This window comes from Lycorma delicatula, chromosome 1, assembly GCF_047948215.1.
Source record: "Lycorma delicatula isolate Av1 chromosome 1, ASM4794821v1, whole genome shotgun sequence".
Classification (NCBI taxonomy): domain Eukaryota; kingdom Metazoa; phylum Arthropoda; class Insecta; order Hemiptera; family Fulgoridae; genus Lycorma; species Lycorma delicatula.
The window spans coordinates 339,957,783-339,975,362 of NC_134455.1; the positions used below are offsets into that span (position 1 = coordinate 339,957,783).

Here is a 17,580-nt window from a genome sequence, read left to right on the forward strand (position 1 = left end):
CAACATAGAGGCCACCTTGGTGCTGCCAAATGCAGGCCTCATAGAGAACTGCTGGAGTTGCACCAGCTCCAGACCTGCAGCCGCCCTGAGGGCCGTAGTAACGTCCTCCTCCGTGGATAGCTCATCGATATCCCGAATAATGATTTTCTTTGTACGCACCCTACTCGTGCAGCACTCCTTGACACCTTCTATCCCAGCAACTATCTTCCTCTGCAGATCCTCCTCACCTCGTCCATCGTCTTTCACCCTGATGATCACTTCTCCTGCTTGACCCTTCCTTAGTGACTATATCTCTGGAAGCTCACCATCCGCACCATTCTTCACTTGTTTTAACAAAACAGCATAGGTTCTATTTTGAGCTATTACCGCTATAGTCTTCGAGGGTGGGCCCGGAACACTTTCAGATGATTTTGCCCGGCCCATTCCTTGATCAAGAAACACCTCTATCTTTAACAACTTCTTCCTACCGGCATACTCCAGTAAGGACCCAGTTCTACCACCTGAAGCGCCAAAAACCGTCTTGTTGTTTGATAGTCCAAATATTCGACCAATGCCACCTTTCAAATCCTCAGCCATCTTATTGTCGCTCTGTGTGGAGTCAACCATCATCACAAACACCGTGTGAAATTGCAGCTCAATCTCTTCACTAATGAGAACCTTTGTCTGCAGTTTAAATGCGAACGGCTGTCCCGCTTTCAATCTGCCCCTTTCTGCCAGGCTTCTAATGTCAGGAACCCTTCTAAGAACTGACAACGTAAAAGGATCATCGAGAGCCGCCAGATCGATCACAACCGCTATGTCCTTATCCACACAATCAAAACAGGAACCCCTCTTCTCTTTCACATAACTATAAACAGCTTTAGGCCACCGTTTAATTATCAGACCCACCACCTCATCATCCTCGACTCCATTGTTCAGCTGCCGTAAAATAGCATCATTATTTGACTTCGCATCAGTCTGTGTTGCAATCTCCTGAATGCTTATCTCCAGTGATCTCTTAGACAAGGCCATCTGAAATCCAGCTATCTGCTTGACTGTATTATACATATTTTATTCAATTTGTTTAATTTCCTCTTTGTATTTTTATCAATCGACTTGTGCAGAATACGAGCTGCAGTTTCAATTTACAAATCCACTCCACTAGCTCGTTATCCGGGTCTCTTTCCTCAGTACTAGGAGGATGCCGTCTCTTCCTTAGGCCTATTATCACCAGTATCCGCTATTGGTGTAGCCTCCATGGCCAATGATAATCTGACTTCGGATGCAACCTCTGCACTCACCTTGCTGGTCGACGCCTCTCCTCTCGCCGAAGAACGATGCAGGACCTTCCCAGGTTTAAATGGGTTTCCATCCGTATACTTCGACCCTTCCAGAAGACAGATGGAAGCTCGACAACCTCAGATTCTAAGTAAATTATTGAAAAATTTACTAAGCAACAACAGCTTTAGGCAGAAGCTATAGAATAGCTTATCTATCTAAGTGAAATACCAGTCTCTGTTATCAGAAAGATAACCATCTATAATAATTAACCTTTTATAACTTTTATAATTAAAATTATTGTAACTCTAAAATGTTTCGGTGTTATTACTTTGATACTTTGATATCAACTTATTATACAACTAGATAAGAAATAATTCTTATTTTTTACTTTCAATACACACACACAAACAGTACTACCAAGCAAATTTAGCCCTTATTGCCAACAGGCAATAAAGCAATAAAAACTCAAAATCACTGCAAAATAGTCGTCCGTTGTCCAAAATCATCAGTGTATAAAAAAACACGTCCTGTAAATTATCCACCACATTGTTAACGTACAATCCAATCAAAAGCCATAAACATCAATTAAAATTCAAAAACCACACACAGCGACAAGAACAGTCTTAACGCAACCAAAACTCACACTTGAATCCCTCCCTGTATGTAGCCTGCTGGTTTGCAACCACACGCCTAGATATTAATACATCTAGACGTTGGAATTATCGTGTCAGTTACTCTGACTCGTATTTGTCTTATTCTTCTCCTGCCTGTTAAGGCGACCGCCGATGGCTCATTAGGGGCTAATGTTAGTCCTCTTCCTTCAAGCCACCTTTGTATGCTATCAATCATGGCTACTGCATAATCCTCTACTTCTTGTTCAGTATTGCCGGAGACCAGCTATTCGGCAAAAGCTATCAGTTCGGCGTCCCCTTCAAACTCCAGTCTCAATACTCCGTCGAAGGCCAAGTTCCACAGGAGTGGCCCAGGAGCGGCCCAAGGACCGACCTCTGTGGACTCCCCCCCCACCACCACCAAATATCTCTACCAAAATTTAGCCCTCTTCAGTATATACATGTATTTTCCTTTGGTGCAGATAAGACTTTATTATTCCCCTCAGATAACTATTAATATTCCTTTCTCGTAATCCTTCATTGATTACAGGCCAGGGGAGACAGCCGAAAGCTTTCTTGACGTCTAGGAGGACCACTAACGTAATTCTCCTTCGACGCCAGGTGCCACCCGTCGATCTGCAGACCACTTAGTTATGTATTGTAACGCATCTACCGTGGACCTCCCCTTATTGTCTAGAGGAGAATCCATCCGTCGTTTGTATCTCCGCCAATATACGATCAACAGTCAGTCTTTCAAATAGTTTACCGAAAATGTTTAACAAACAGATTGGTCGATACGTGACCCGTTCAATCTCTGTATCCCTCTTCTTAGGTACCAGAACCAGTCGTGCCTCTTTCCAGCACGCCGGGAAACGAGAGCCCTCTAGGGCCTGATTAAAGGCGTCTAACACAATCCAGGGGTCCAGAGGGAGGGGTCTGGCCACCATTTTCTTCACTATTTTACCTGGAACCAAATCTGATCCTGGACTCTTGTTGGGGTGTACTGTCACCACAGCAATCTTGAGCTCCTCTATCGTAAACCTCGCGTTGTGTTCAATTGTCATCTCTTTCCATTCTGACTCGACTCTTTCCATTCAACTCGCAGGGGGAATGGTCGTCCAAATCGCTCCATCACCAGTTTGTAAGCGCCCCCCAGGGGTTTACTTCAAGATCTTCCAGCAGTTCGTGCCATCTTCTGACCTTGGCATCCTTCATTGCATTTGTTAATGCCTTCCTAGTACGGCAGTAATCTTCTCTTAGGCTCCGTCAACCCTACCCTTTCTCTAGTATCTCGCTGCAGCCTCCTCCTCAAGGCAAGTGTTACAGCTCTCCTTTCGGCTATGACAGAGAACCACCAATAGACTACGCTTACCCGGACCTTCCTTTGACCCAGTACGTCTGCGTACATTTTCTAAGTATTCCGATAATCTTTCTGGCGTGATTTGGATATCTCCACAGAACATATCCGAAACCTCGTCTATGACATCTCTTGTCACTCTCTCTGTAGTTTTCCAACGTAGAACTCTAACTAGTCCAGGCCGGACGTGCACAACCGTGGATATTTCTTCTTGTCTCACCGTCCATTTGCTTATATTCGTTACTATTTTTCGGTCACAGCCGTCACATCCACGACCGAGCCACTACCTCGACCAAAATAAATGGGCGCACGTCCCCTATTGCATGCGACGAGCCACAGTCGCAAAAATGATTGCCATGGTGTATCCACGACCTGTGGAAATCCTACCATCCAATTCTTGACATTCAGAGTTTAAGTCTCCCATTAAAATTGTAGGCTTCTGGCTTCGTTTTATCAATTCTTCTAGCTTGTCAATAAATTAGTGAAATCTTGCTATTGCTGAATTTGGAGAAATATAAACCAAAATTAAAATGCGATCTGTTAAACTTAACTGCAACAAACCCATTTCCTCTAGTAACTCGTGACTGCGAACTGCCCTGAAACATTAAGTATGGCTGCATCAGCATTTCGGTCAACTTTCCAAGTACGGGCTGCTACTCTACTCATATTTTGCTCAGAAATTGCCAGGAAATTGACTCCGTCGTTCGCTGCCATCCTCCAAATCAGATCGTGTGCCATAGAAGTACGATTTGCATATTATTCATTTTGTCGGTCAACAAATACTGGCAAACATTTACTTTCTCCGGATGCTGAGGTTATATAACATATATTTCCAGTGAAGGTTTCAAATTTATGTAGAAGGATAATAGGAGCCTCTAGTTTCCAGTTTTCTTTTGCTAAAACAGTTTGTTAATAATATTCTAATGTGATTTATATTTAAAAGTACTTAAATTAAGTATTTAAATCTATTTTAATAAATCAAAATTTACTTATTTTTCATCAACTTTTACAAAATTCCCTTTTACCTTTGTTGGTTTAAAAGTCGGTTAACAATTTTGAGATCATTTTTAGATTCAATTAGGTTATGTAGATAGTAACGTAATTTGTATACAAATTGACTAAAAAATCCTGTGATTTTCAGAAACAACTAAAGAAAAATTGAAAAGTCTCGAAGGATCAAGATTTTAAGCCATATATATTCTTTATTTTGAAGTAAGGACCAACATTTTTTTTAACTCTCTTATCAAAAAATTAGAATTCACTCTTCTATTTACTGTGAATAAGAAAGAACCAACTGTAAAACAACTTCTCTGATATGACAGCAATTACATCTTTTCATAAGTGAAAGATTTAAAAAAAGATAAACTGAAATTTTTCTCAGGCTGCAAAAAATAGAAAAAGTACCCCTTTTGTTATCTAAATTATTTTTTTAAGAATTGGAAAATAAATGTGTTAGTAGACTAACTTTACCTAGAGCTACATTAAAGGTTTGTCAGTATTTTGTATTATGTTTTTCAATAAAGAAGTAAATTTAATTGTCATAAGTTTCTTTTTCACGAAAATTTACAATTTCAGGGGGTTTAATAAATCTTTCTGGAATATATTTTTACAGCTTGAATTTCTGTTAAAAAAAAACAGCAATTTGTATTATTAATTTGAAATATCTAGTTTTTCCTACCATTATTAATAATAACACATGTACCAATACAATAAGGTTTGACGATGGAGTTATTGCAAAATGTGTCAACATATAATAATAACCCCCAAATAAAATTTAAAAACCAAATAACAGCTTTTTATATTACATCACGTTAAAACAGATTTAGTAAAATTAGTTGAATTCTGACGTGTAATTATGATTTTATCTTCTGAAAATAGTGATACTGTTAGTGTAATATAATTCTAATTACACATGCTAACCAGGTATAAAAATCCAATCAAAGATATATATATATATATATATATATATATATATATATATATATATATATATATCTATATATATATATCTTTGTATCTATATATATCTTTGTATCTATATATATATATATATATACAAAATCAAGGGGAACATTTCAATAAACACTTTAATATGAATGAAATAAAATTAAGTATTAGCAGTTATAATTGAATTTTATAAAATGTATTTAACTGGATTTTTACCTTCTTTATTTCTTTATTTTGTTTAACCTCTGGAACCCCTCTAAGGTACTAAAGAGGATGAATGAGGATGATTCCAAATCAGCTGATTTCAAAGTCGAGAGTTCTAAGATTCAAATCCTAGTAAAAGCAGTTAGTTTTATTTTGATTTGAATACTAAATCATGGATATTGGTATTCTTTGGTGGTTAACCACAAATTAACCAAACATCTCAGGAATGGTTGACCTGAGACTGTCCAAGACTACACTTCATTTACATTCATACTTATCATCCTCATTCATCCTCTGAAGTAATACCTTAAGGTGGTTCTGAAGGCTAAACAAAAAAAAAAAGAAAAGATGTAAAATCCAATCAAATACATTTTATAAAATTCAGTTATAATTGCTAATACTCATCATAATTTTATTTCATTCATATCAAATCATTTACTGAAATGTTGCCCTTGATTTTGTGTATAAATCTTTTAAAAATAAATTATAGGAAAATGTTTGTTCTAAGATCTTTTATATTTATACAACTTATTTTGTGTATGCCAGATAATATAGATGCATATTTAAATGTTAAAACAGTATTTTGGTTAACCTATTTTGGCTGAAGATGCCAACTATTCACTATTTTTTTGCACACTTATATCATCTCGTCATAAATGTACCAACATACAAATTTTTTTCAACTCTTTTTATGAACGCTGCAGGAATGACTTTTCTAAAATCAACTAATGGCTTCTGAAAACCAGCAGCATAGTGACAGGTACTTTCTGCACATCCTGGTATTGTAGGATTAATGAATTCAATAGATCACTAACTCCAACTGTGGGTGTGCAGTTTTATTGAATGCTGGTAGCATTTCTTTGTACAAGACTACACTTCATTCACACTCATACATATCATCCTCATTCATCCTCTGAAGTATTATCTAAACGGTAGTTACCGGAAGCTAAACAGGAAAAAGAAAGAAAGAAAGAAAGAAAATGAAGCATTTCTTTATGTTTAATAACTGTAGAAGTTGTTAGCATTTTAAAAAATATATCATTATATCCTAAAATTGGTTTATTGATGAAGAAAAACAAAAATGTATTTTACATGTATAGTAATGTAATTTCTAAATTAGTGATAAACACGATTATTGTAATTATTTAAGACTTATAAAAATTGATTCTCACTTTGTTATACAAGGTGTCTGAGAAAACTAATGAGATTGGTAACACTGCGAGCGATCTGGCAACGATGTGTGTACCGGTCTGTGCTAGACCGGTTTGTTCATCCCTTCCACATGCTCAGTACGAGTTTCACGTTCAGCCAACACATTATTTTTGACAGCGCCATCAGTGAAGCTGTGTTTTTGTTGTGTGTTAGGAAAATGGAGCATCGGAATTTAGAGCGACGTTGTGCGATCAAGTTTTGCGTTAAACTTGGGAAATCCGCGAGTGTGACCTTTGAAAAGTTGAGACAAGCCTATGGGGAACATTGCTTATCAAGAGCACAAGTTTTCCGCCGGCACAAATCATTTTTGGAAGGCCGAGAACACGTTAAAGATCAACCTTGCTCAGGGAGACCTTCGACTTCAAAATCTGACGAAAACATTAAGCGTGTGAGGGTTCTTGTGAGATCAGACCGTCGTTTAAGAATAAGGATGATGAGTGAACAGTTAAATTTAAACGCTTTCACCATACATCAAATTTTGAAAGACATGCGAAAGGTTTGTGCGAATTTGGTGCCGAAAAACCTCACAACGGAACAGAAGGACAATCGAAGAAACGTGTGCGTTGATCTTCTTGAGAGGATTGACAATGACCAAGAATTCTTAAATCGTGTGATCACAGGGGATGAATGCTGGGTATTTGAGTACGATGCTGAAACAAAGTGGTAAAGCGAAGAGTGGCATACTCCGTCATACCCTCGACCGAAAAAATGTCGAATGAGCAAATCAAAGATCAAAACCATGCTGATTTGGTTTTTTGACAGTAGGGGTATCGTGCATAAAGAATTTGTTCCTCCAGGACAAACCAAGTGTTTTACAAAGGTGTCCTTGAAAGGCTCAGGAAATGAGTGATTCGCGTGAGACCAGACATTGCGGACAAGTGGATGTTTCATCATGACCATGCCCCGTGTTACACGGTCATTTCCATCAGGAAATTTTTGACCTCAAAACGCATTCCTACGGTTCCTCAACCCCCCGCTATTCACCTGATTTGAGTCCTTGTGACTTTTCCCGAAATTGAAACATGTCTTAAAAGGACGTCATTTTGGAACTCTGGAGAACATTCAAAAGACTGTGTCTGAACAGTTAAAATCGCTACCAGTTGAAGCCTTCCAGTGCTGCTAGCAGGAGTGGGAACAATGACTCCGCCGGTGTATAGCTGCCCAAGGGAAACTACTTTGAAGGGGATAATATTGTTGTTTGAAAAAAAAAAAACTTTTGTAAGTAAAAATTCAATCTCATTACTAAGTCAAACCTATGCAGATACTATTATTATTATTCAGTTTTAAGCTAAACTCATTTTGACTTTTCAAGGAGTCCTATGAGATAATATATTTTTGGTATGATGTACTTCAACAATAAACAATATTGACTAAGAGTGTCAGCTGCTTGATGTCGGTTTTGTTAAGATGCTTCAGAGAAGAACAGTATGGTTTAATTTTGTTGCAAATGAAAACAATCTGATAATTCTTCAAGAATTATTACAAGACAACCAGAAATTTCACAGTGTGCAACTGAAATATGACTTTTCTCATTAATAGGAGTGTTACAAACATGCAACTAGCAACATTTATGTTAAAGCACTGTGGAAAAGTTTTATTCATATATAAAGTTAGATAAATATGGTTAGGTAATTACAAACCAACCACTGAATAATTTAATTGATTAATTTAGAATTTTCTAGTTCTTTTAAATTATTTTTAGACAAAGATACAGTGGTATAATTCTGTGATATTCATCTTACAATGTAAATCACATGAAGAATGAACCCAAAATTTTGGGATCAATCTCTTTTACCCAGCTATTGGTCTATTCTTCCAAATTTGTATTGAGGGATTCCATATTATTAAACAATAATATAGAGAAACACTATCTTGTTGCCAAATTATTACATCAGTGTTTTCAAACAGTAGGCTATATTCCAACTCTGATAAGATTATTTCTTATAAAGCTTTGAGGTACAATTCCTAATTGTAATAAAACTTATTACAAAAAAAAAATGTGGGTTCATTTCAAACACTTGCTGAAACATGTAAATAAGGAACATTTAAGTCCTGTTTTCATGCAGTCACCCCAGTCAATGTTGTTATAATTATGATCAATTAATATTAAAAATTTGAGGGTGGACACTACGTAACTTCCTTGTATGCCTATTAAATTACATATGCACATTTTTTGCTGCACTTCATTTAAACTTATTTCATTTGAAGGTGAGATACGATACTCCAATTCTTTAATAAAGTGGACAGTTACACAATTGCATTGTGGTGGACAACACATTGCATCACATTTTTTTGTGGTGTCCATATCAGCATTTTATATATGTTTGTATATTCATTTTGTGTATATATTAGTTATGTAGTGTAAGTGCAAACATGTCGGATCTATAACCATGGACACATCAGTTTGAATCTGACTTCATATACATATATATTTTTAACTTTTTTTTTAATTTAAATATATCGATTTATTAATTATTAAAATGAAAAATACATAAGATTTTATTTCACTAATAACTTAGGATTTTTTTCATATTTTTATCTTTTTACTGTTTTTATTGAATTATTATTTATTGTAAAACTTTTTACAGTCAGAGTTTAATAATTATTAATAAATGATTATATTTAAATGAATATAGTTAAAAAATATATGTACAAGAGTAAATCGATTATTATCCACATTGTAGTTATAAATTTTATTGCAATACAAATAGGAAACTTACATGTACATAATTTTTCAACATAGTCCCCTTGCATTTCAACGCACTTGGTTTATCGTTGCACAAGCTTCCTGATGCCCTCATAAAAGAAGGTTTTCGATTGAGCTGCGAGCCAGGAATGCAACGCTTCTTTCACTGTTTCATCCGAGGTAAATCAACGGCTCCCTGATGCCTCTTTGAATGGACCAAACAAGAACAAGTGGTAGTCAGAAGGGGCAAGATCAGGACCACACGGAGGATGAGCCAGTACTTCAACGTTGAGTTTCTGGAGCATTTCAGCAGCGTGGGCAGCAGTATGTGAACGTGCAACAACACAACAACTTTTGACAGCAGTCCTCGGCGTTTGCATCAAATTGCAGGCTTCAGTTTGGCAGTAAGCATCTCACTGTAACATGCACTATTTATTGTCGTGCCCCTTTCCTCATAATGTTCCAATGCTGAGCCTTGTGAGTCCCAAAAAACCGTAAGCATTAATTTTCCTGCAGATGGTTGGGTCTTGAATTTTGTTTGCAGGGCAAATTTGGATGTTTCCATTCCATACTCTGCCGTTTACTCTCTGGGTCATAATGATGGATCCATGTTTCATCACCAGTGATGATTCTGTCTAAGATGTCCCGTTCATTACCATAGTGATCCAAATGTTTTTGGCAGATGTCAAGTGCATTTGTTTATGCAACTGTGTGAGTTGTTTTGGGACCCATGTTGCACAGAGTTTATAAAACCCAAGTCTGTTTTGGATGATTTCGTAGGCAGAACTGTGACTTATTTGCAGACAATGTGCCACCACTTCATCAATAGTTACTCGTCTGTCTAAGAAAACCATGTCATGTGCACGCTCAATGTTTTCCTCATTTGTGGTGGTAAATGGTTGTCCAGCTCCTTTGTCGTGCGTAACACTTGTGTGACCAGTTTTGAATTTTTTAATCCATTCATAGACACTTTGTTCCAGCAACACACTGTTCCCGTACTGTCTTCAATGAATTTCAGCCCCTGATACACCTTCCAACCACAAAAAACGGATCACTGAATGTGTTTCTCTTCTTTGGTGCAAACAGAAAGCGGAGCAGCCATGGTTAACAGCAGGGCAGCGATAATGGAACTAACCTAGCAGCATATAACCTGCACAGACATAACAACAATTAAACCACGCATGTGTCATTTACACAACATGACAGTACTATCAACATAAACAAAAATGTAACTAAATTGTGGATAATAATTGATTTACCCTCGAATATGAAGTCAGATTTGAACTGAGGTGCCTTCCCCTTGTAAGATCCAAATATTTCATTAATTCAAATATCATTTGGCTGTAACTCTGGAACCAATGAAAATAAGTACCACTTATGGTATATCATTGAAAAGCCCTCAATGAGGTCTTATTACTGCAGTTAAAAAAATGTGCAAAATTCACATTTTTCGGATTTTGGGCAATTTTGGTCCAGTTGATTGCAATCAAAAGGGGAGGTACAAAACTAGATGTTACAACAGACCTAAATTCAAAATTTCCACATCCTATGGCTAATCATATTTGAGTTATGTGAGATATGTACATTCGTACAGAAATCATGCCGAAACTAGTCAAAATGGATATTTCATTGAAATCTGAAACCTGAACATTTTGCGACCACAATACTTCCTTGTACGAAGTAAAGTAAACTAGCTTTGCCTGCTGGAATTATTATTATTCAGCATTTAAAAAAATGTAGGGTTCAGGTATAGAGGTAGAAGAGCAATTGCTTACATTTACAGGAACCAAAGAGCAACAGTAATAATTGAAGAACATAAGAAGGAAAGCTGTAATAAAAGAGGGAGTCTGACAAGGATGTTCCATATCCCCATTACTTTTTAATCTTTTCATAGACCTAGCAGTTAATGATGTTAAAGAACAATTTAGATCTGGAGTTACTGTACAAGGTGATAAAGATGCTACTATTTGCTGATGATATAGTAGTTGCTGAGAGTAAAAAAGATTTAGAAGAAACATTGAACAGCATGTACGAAGTCCTATGCAAGAACTACTGCATGAAAATAAACAAGAACAAAAACGAAATATAGAAGAAATAATGTAGATGGACCACTGAATTTAAAAATAGGAAGAGAAAAGATTATGGAGGTAGAAGAATTTGGTTATTTAGGAAGTAGAATTATTAAAGATGAACAAAGCAGTAGCGATATAAAATTCTGAATAGCACAGGCAAAACTAATCTTCAGTCACAAATGTAATTTGCTTACATCAAAAATTAATTTAACCGTCAGGAAAACATTTTTGAAAGTGTATGTTTGGAGTGGTGCTGTAGGAGAATGTTAAAGAGCAGATGCGTAGATAAAGTGACAAATGAAGAGATGTTGTGGCAAATTGATGAAGAAAGAAGCATTTGGAAAAATATAGTTGAAAGAAGAGACAGATTTATAGGCCACATATTAAGGTGTCCTGGAATAGTCGCTTTAATATCAGAGGGACAGGTAGAAGGGAAAAATTGTGCAGGCAGGCAATGTTTGGAATATGTAAAACAAATTGTTAAGGATGTAGGATTTAAGGAGTATACCGAAATGAAATGACTGGCATTAGATAGGGAATATTGGAGAGTTACATCAAACCAGTCAAATGACTGAAGACAAAAAACCCCTGACTGTAAAAAAAATGTTTATGATAAATAATAAATCAAGAATTAAATAAGTTATTAATGAAATAAAATTTTACTTACTTTTCATTTAAAAAAATGTATGTAATTTAATAGGCGTAGAAGTTATTAATGTGGTGTCCAATTCAGGTTTTTTTTTTAATTTTGTTTATAGCTGGCCACATAGTTGATGTAAGAAAAAAGTGAATTATTTGTAAGAAAATACTGAAAAACAATTTTTAGTATGGAAGAAAATAAGTTATTAATGTTGCAGGCGATCTACGCTTGCTAAACATTCGCTCCAGAATCAAGGTTAGCGAGCGTGAGTTGTTTGCTTACGGCTTCCGTGGCGCGAGAGGTAGCGTCTCGGTCTTTCATCCGGAGGTCCCAGGTTCGAATCCTGGTCAGACATGTCATTTTAATTCGCTACAAAAACTGTTATTCATTTCATACTCTGAAACAATACTTAACAGTTAAGTTAAGTTTAGGTTAAATTTGGTTAAATTATATTTATTATCTTATTTAAATATAGCGTTTTAGTGGCGTCATCTAAGAACTGACTAACTACAGCGGTCGATCGCCTACTATATTAATACCGAAAATAAAATATTTATAAGATATTATACAGCTATAATTAGAAAATATTCAAAAACCGGTTTTTGAAAGAATCTATCTTTTGAATTTGCAGTTGCATTCACATATTTTAATAATATCCTAACATATTTGAAGGTTTCCCTGTCACTTTCGAGTAAAAATTATTTAGTATAACAATGTTTAATCAACCTAGGCTGTATTTTTATATTGTTATTTAAACATGCAAATAAGCAAAGGAAATGAAAATAATAATGATTTAAGGTAAGGACAATTTAAAAGCTACTTCGCAAAAATATGGAGTATCCAAGAATAAAGTTGGTACAAAGAGATCAGAGAATAGGAGTACCAAAGAATATAACGTTATAATATATATGTATATATATTTCCGTGCATAAATGGATCCATAAAGAGGCAATTTTTCATTATTTAATCATTTAAAAAATAATAATATGCATTAAAAAGCAGTTACTTCTTGAAAAAAATGCGAATATAAGCTGCATTAATTTTGTAGATACCGGCCCTACAAGAATATTTTCTGAGCCAGCTTTTGAACAGCTGCTTTCAAGGTGCATTATTAATCCTAAGAAAGTAGTGCACTGTTCTGTTGTTATAGGATTGAGTTGTTTCTATAAACTTGATTTTTAATATATTTTAGAAACATTACCTTATATACTGTAGTAAGTTTTTGAACTTTATCTACAAAAATGATCTAACCTGTTTATTGACTTTGTATTCATACGCATATATTACCTTTCTGTTCATCGGTCGGGTGGAGAGGGGATTGATGAAAATCACGAAAATAATGGAGGTGATAGTGTCTTACGAAGTTGAGCTTATCGTATGCAATGTTAATTTGTGTGTGATGTGTTAAAATGTGGAAAGTGTTTATCCTGTTTTATTGTGTGAAAGTGTATCACTATTATTCTTTTGGGTGTTTGTGATGGCCATGTATTATCGTTTCATAGTTAATTGGTCGTAACATGCTGTGTAGAATCGTTTGTTGCTTGGGCCCAGGGCCTACCTGTGTAGAAACTGTTCAACTCTGCTGATCAAATTTAAACTTTTTGCTAGTAACAGTATGCAGAAACGGGACAGTAGGGATAATAGCAGAGATAAAGAATCCCGAGAAGATCCTCCGAGGAGAGTATCCAGAACAAGTGGTGCGACAAGAGGCACAATGCATTCCAGTCGGCATAGTAATGTGTCTAGTAGTGCAGGCGTTTTAATGGTTGGACCAAATTTTCGAGTAGGAAAGAAAATAGGATGTGGAAATTTTGGAGAATTAAGGCTTGGTAAGTTAGAAAAATTTTCACTTCATTTTTAAGGTGGAAAACAGGTTTTTGTTCTTGCAGTTTGTTGTGTTGACAGCAATTTTATTTCGTGTTGTAATTCTTAATTCGTTTATTTTAAAATTGTTTGATTTAATTTTATCAAATTAATCTGTAGCAGGTGGTATAATGACCATATCGAACCTTTACTTTGATGTATTATTTTCCAAAGTGTACACCAGGTTTTTTTTTTGTAATGAAAAGATGTATAAAAAAAATTGAAATCTGTCAGACAATTTTACCTATTCAGATTTTTTTTTGCATGAAGTTGCTGTATAATTATCTCTTTACTTACTGGGTTTCAGAAACATTCACTACATTTCGGTCTGTCTTGTTGGTTTTTCAGGTTGCTGTAGCTGTAACTGTAATTTTATTTTTGGAATTTTTTCCACAGCAAAAGTGGCTCAGAGATTTGAAAATAATTTATTTCTTTTTTTATTATAGGAAATAGAATATTTTTCATACTACAATGGGTTTTTTAAAGTTAGCTAAATTTGTTGAAATGCTTGTAAAATTAATTTTTTTATTGTTTATTACTATGTACTAAGTGTAATGATTTCATAACTTAAAATTGGGTTGCTTTTTGCTAATAGTTTGTATAACATTTTGTTGGGTTGAAAATTTAGTTATGGTATTATATTTAGGCTAAAGCTTTAAGATATAAATTAATTATTGTGTTTAATTTTAAATTATGGCTTAAAGTAGTATGGACATATTAAAAAGCTTTTGTATTGTTGTTTAATGTTTTGTTTGTTGTCTTACTGCTGCTATAGCATATACATAGATATACCTTAACTCTTGGAAGTGGGATCTAGTCTAGACATGGGTTTTCCCTGCTATGGGAATGATTTAAAATGCAATATAAGCTGGTCATACAATTACTTGTTATACTTTATATTATATTTTTATAAAACAGTAAATGCTAATATTATATAATTTGATAGGAATGTGTTTGACATAAAGGAATATATAAAATTCATGAACTGCATGGACTTAAAACTTCACATTAAGCTTGAATAATTTACACATGATTGGTTTTTGCACAGTTCTATTAATAATTTTACTTAAATCAACCAAAGTTTTTTTTTTTTAGTTTAAGGTGGTTTTTATTTTTATTTTGCTTAAGTTTGTTGAAAAAATTTCATATTATATATACATATATATATATATTTATTGATTTTTATTATAACATATAAAAAATTGGTAAATGTAACATATGAAAAATTATGCAGTAGAAGGAGAAATGTTTTCAATGTTGTGTGAAAATAAAACTCGCAGAGTATTTACTGGGAGGTTATTAAAACTGTTATTGCATACACTTACAGACTTAGCTGTAATACTTTTCATGTTAGCAGATTATTGGTATGAGATTAGTGAGCATTAGTTTGTGTTTGCTAATATTGTATGAATTTCAGTGCACAGATCATTCAGTACATGCAATTTTGATTAAATACAATTGTGCAAAATTAATTGATGGAAATAGGATTTTTGGTGGCATTGAATGAAAGTAAATGATATTTTTTATACCAATGCCCACTCAAGGTAGTGAAACATTATTGTTCATTATTAGGAAGAACATTTTGTCTGGCACAACAATAATTAATGACTGTTGGAGATTGTACAGTTTGTAAGTTTTTTACAGCAAGAATGCTATATTCATTTCAATGGTCAATCATTCTGTGAACATTTTCGACCCTGATATTGGGGGCACATTAAAAAATCATTGTTAGGATGTGGTGAGAGGTATGTGGAGCTGTGCCAAGATAAAGCAAAATTAAAAAGTGGTCTTATTGCAGAATTCATTTTTCACAGGTTGCATCCTGAATATAAATCATGTATTCATGCTTAATTTACAGCTATCGGCAAGCTATACCTCTGTGAAGAACAGCCAGAACCTCTTGACGCTAACGCTCAACACTTCCTATTTCTGACTCTTAACTCGTCATTATTTAAAATATAAACATTATTTTTGGTAGTATATCTTAACGAAAAAAAACAAAAAACATTGTAGCTAAGTTCATAATTGAAAATAATTACAATTAACACTTCAAACAGGGTAAAATATGTCACAGTTGACATTTCATGCAAGAAAGTGTAAGCCAAAGTTCAGACAGTGGGTTGCAAGTGTCTGTTCTAGCTGTTCATTTATTGTGCATATTATTTAGTAATAATTATAATCAATTTTTATTGTTATTACTATTTGTTCTCAGTATGGATATTATTTAATTTTGTATACAAAAATTTCACTTATTAAATTTAATCTACTAGTGCTTTCTGGTTGTTTTTTTGGCTTTTATCATGTCTTTTTAGTGTTTGTTTAAGACTGAACAAGAACAGTTCCACAAATATGGGAAAACTGTGTATTCATAGTGAAATCTTCACTTTGAAATCTGATTGCGTTGTATAAAATACTTTGATGAATAGGAAGAAAAACCAGACATTATTTCATCTTCTTCATTTGGAATTTTTTAGCCTACATTTTTTGCTCATATGAAGTTAACTTTGTTGTGCTGTAGACTGGTGTCAGTTGTAGTGATTTACTGATCAAATCCTCATGCAGTGTTAATTTGGTCATGCAGTATGTATAATAAATTATTGTTTTTCTGTTTATTTTTGTTAAAAAATTAAAAAAACAATTAATAATAGTTTGTGATGGTTTTATGCCCAGTACCTAAAACAACTATTTTAAAAACAAAACGTGTTTTAAATAACAAAATAATAATAATCAATAGGCATTGTATTTGAAAATCTTCATTTGGAGACTAATCATTTAAATTTACTATATTAACAAATTAATTGTGAATAAGTAAATAGATCAAGTGTAGTTGAAATAGTTTTGTCATTCCAAGACAGTTTTAACAATAATGGCTATGCTTTTATTAAGAATATGAAAACATTACTAGTATGTAAATTTTGCATGACACATTGTGTAATATCTGCATTTCTTTTTTCATATTTTTAATAATTTTTTATGCCTGTTCAAAATTCGTAGGTAACACTAAAAAAAAGATTAACACCAATTTCCATTTGCTAATCATTTGAATTTGTTTATATGTAATTATTGATTGAATAAATATTAAAATGTTAATTTTTTTCTTTAAGTAATAATAACTGCATACTCATGGAACTTTTGGTCATCCTTTTTGTTAGAAGTGTAAATAATGTTTGTTAATGAAAGAAAAAATCTGTTGAGAGTGTTTAGTCATTGTAAAAGAGATTAACTGTAATCAGGTACAGAGCTACAGGAGACCAAGTGGAGTGCAAAGTGTGTCCCACATCTTTAATTGAATGAATTGGCAAGAATGAAGTCCCACCTCCAGAACTCATAAGCCCCCAAAAGTAAAATAAAATTTATGAAACCCCACAGTACAACTATAAATTTGTGGGTCGTTTGTTTTCTGCTAATCCCTTAAGTAATCCAATCCAATGACTTGAAGGACTGCAATTTTACTCCGTAGGATGCCATCATGGCAAACAAAATAAGCTTACAAGAGCTGCTGCTGTCAGCATCTAGGAGTTGTGGAATTTCCAGGAAATCTGATATTTCTGCTCTTTTGTCTGTATTGTATCAGATAATTTTTCTCTTTTGTATCCTAAGCAGTTTTTTGCAGGATTTTCCAAACCAGCAATTGGCCTCTGCATTGCTTATTAAATGATTGCACTATTGTAAATTATGTGAAAGTTAAGTAGAATTGTTAGTATTGTGTATCAGTAACGCTGTTAGTA

The 17,580-nt window shown here is 34.2% G+C and overlaps 1 protein-coding gene across 5 annotated transcripts in view; it reads left to right on the forward strand.

Annotated features, from left to right (window-relative positions):
• Positions 1–13,138: 13,138 nt before the first annotated feature.
• gish (casein kinase I gish) overlaps positions 13,139–17,580 on the forward strand; it is a 179,781-nt gene continuing 175,339 nt past the window's right edge. For 2 of the 5 annotated variants that reach the window (XM_075382292.1, XM_075382291.1), the window contains exon 1: positions 13,139–13,818. In XM_075382292.1, the coding sequence (XP_075238407.1) occupies positions 13,605–13,818 (214 nt within the window). In that variant the 5' untranslated portion in view covers positions 13,139–13,604. The remainder of the gene's footprint in view (positions 13,819–17,580) is intronic. The other 3 variants (XM_075382289.1, XM_075382290.1, XM_075382287.1) reach the window with 2 other exon arrangements.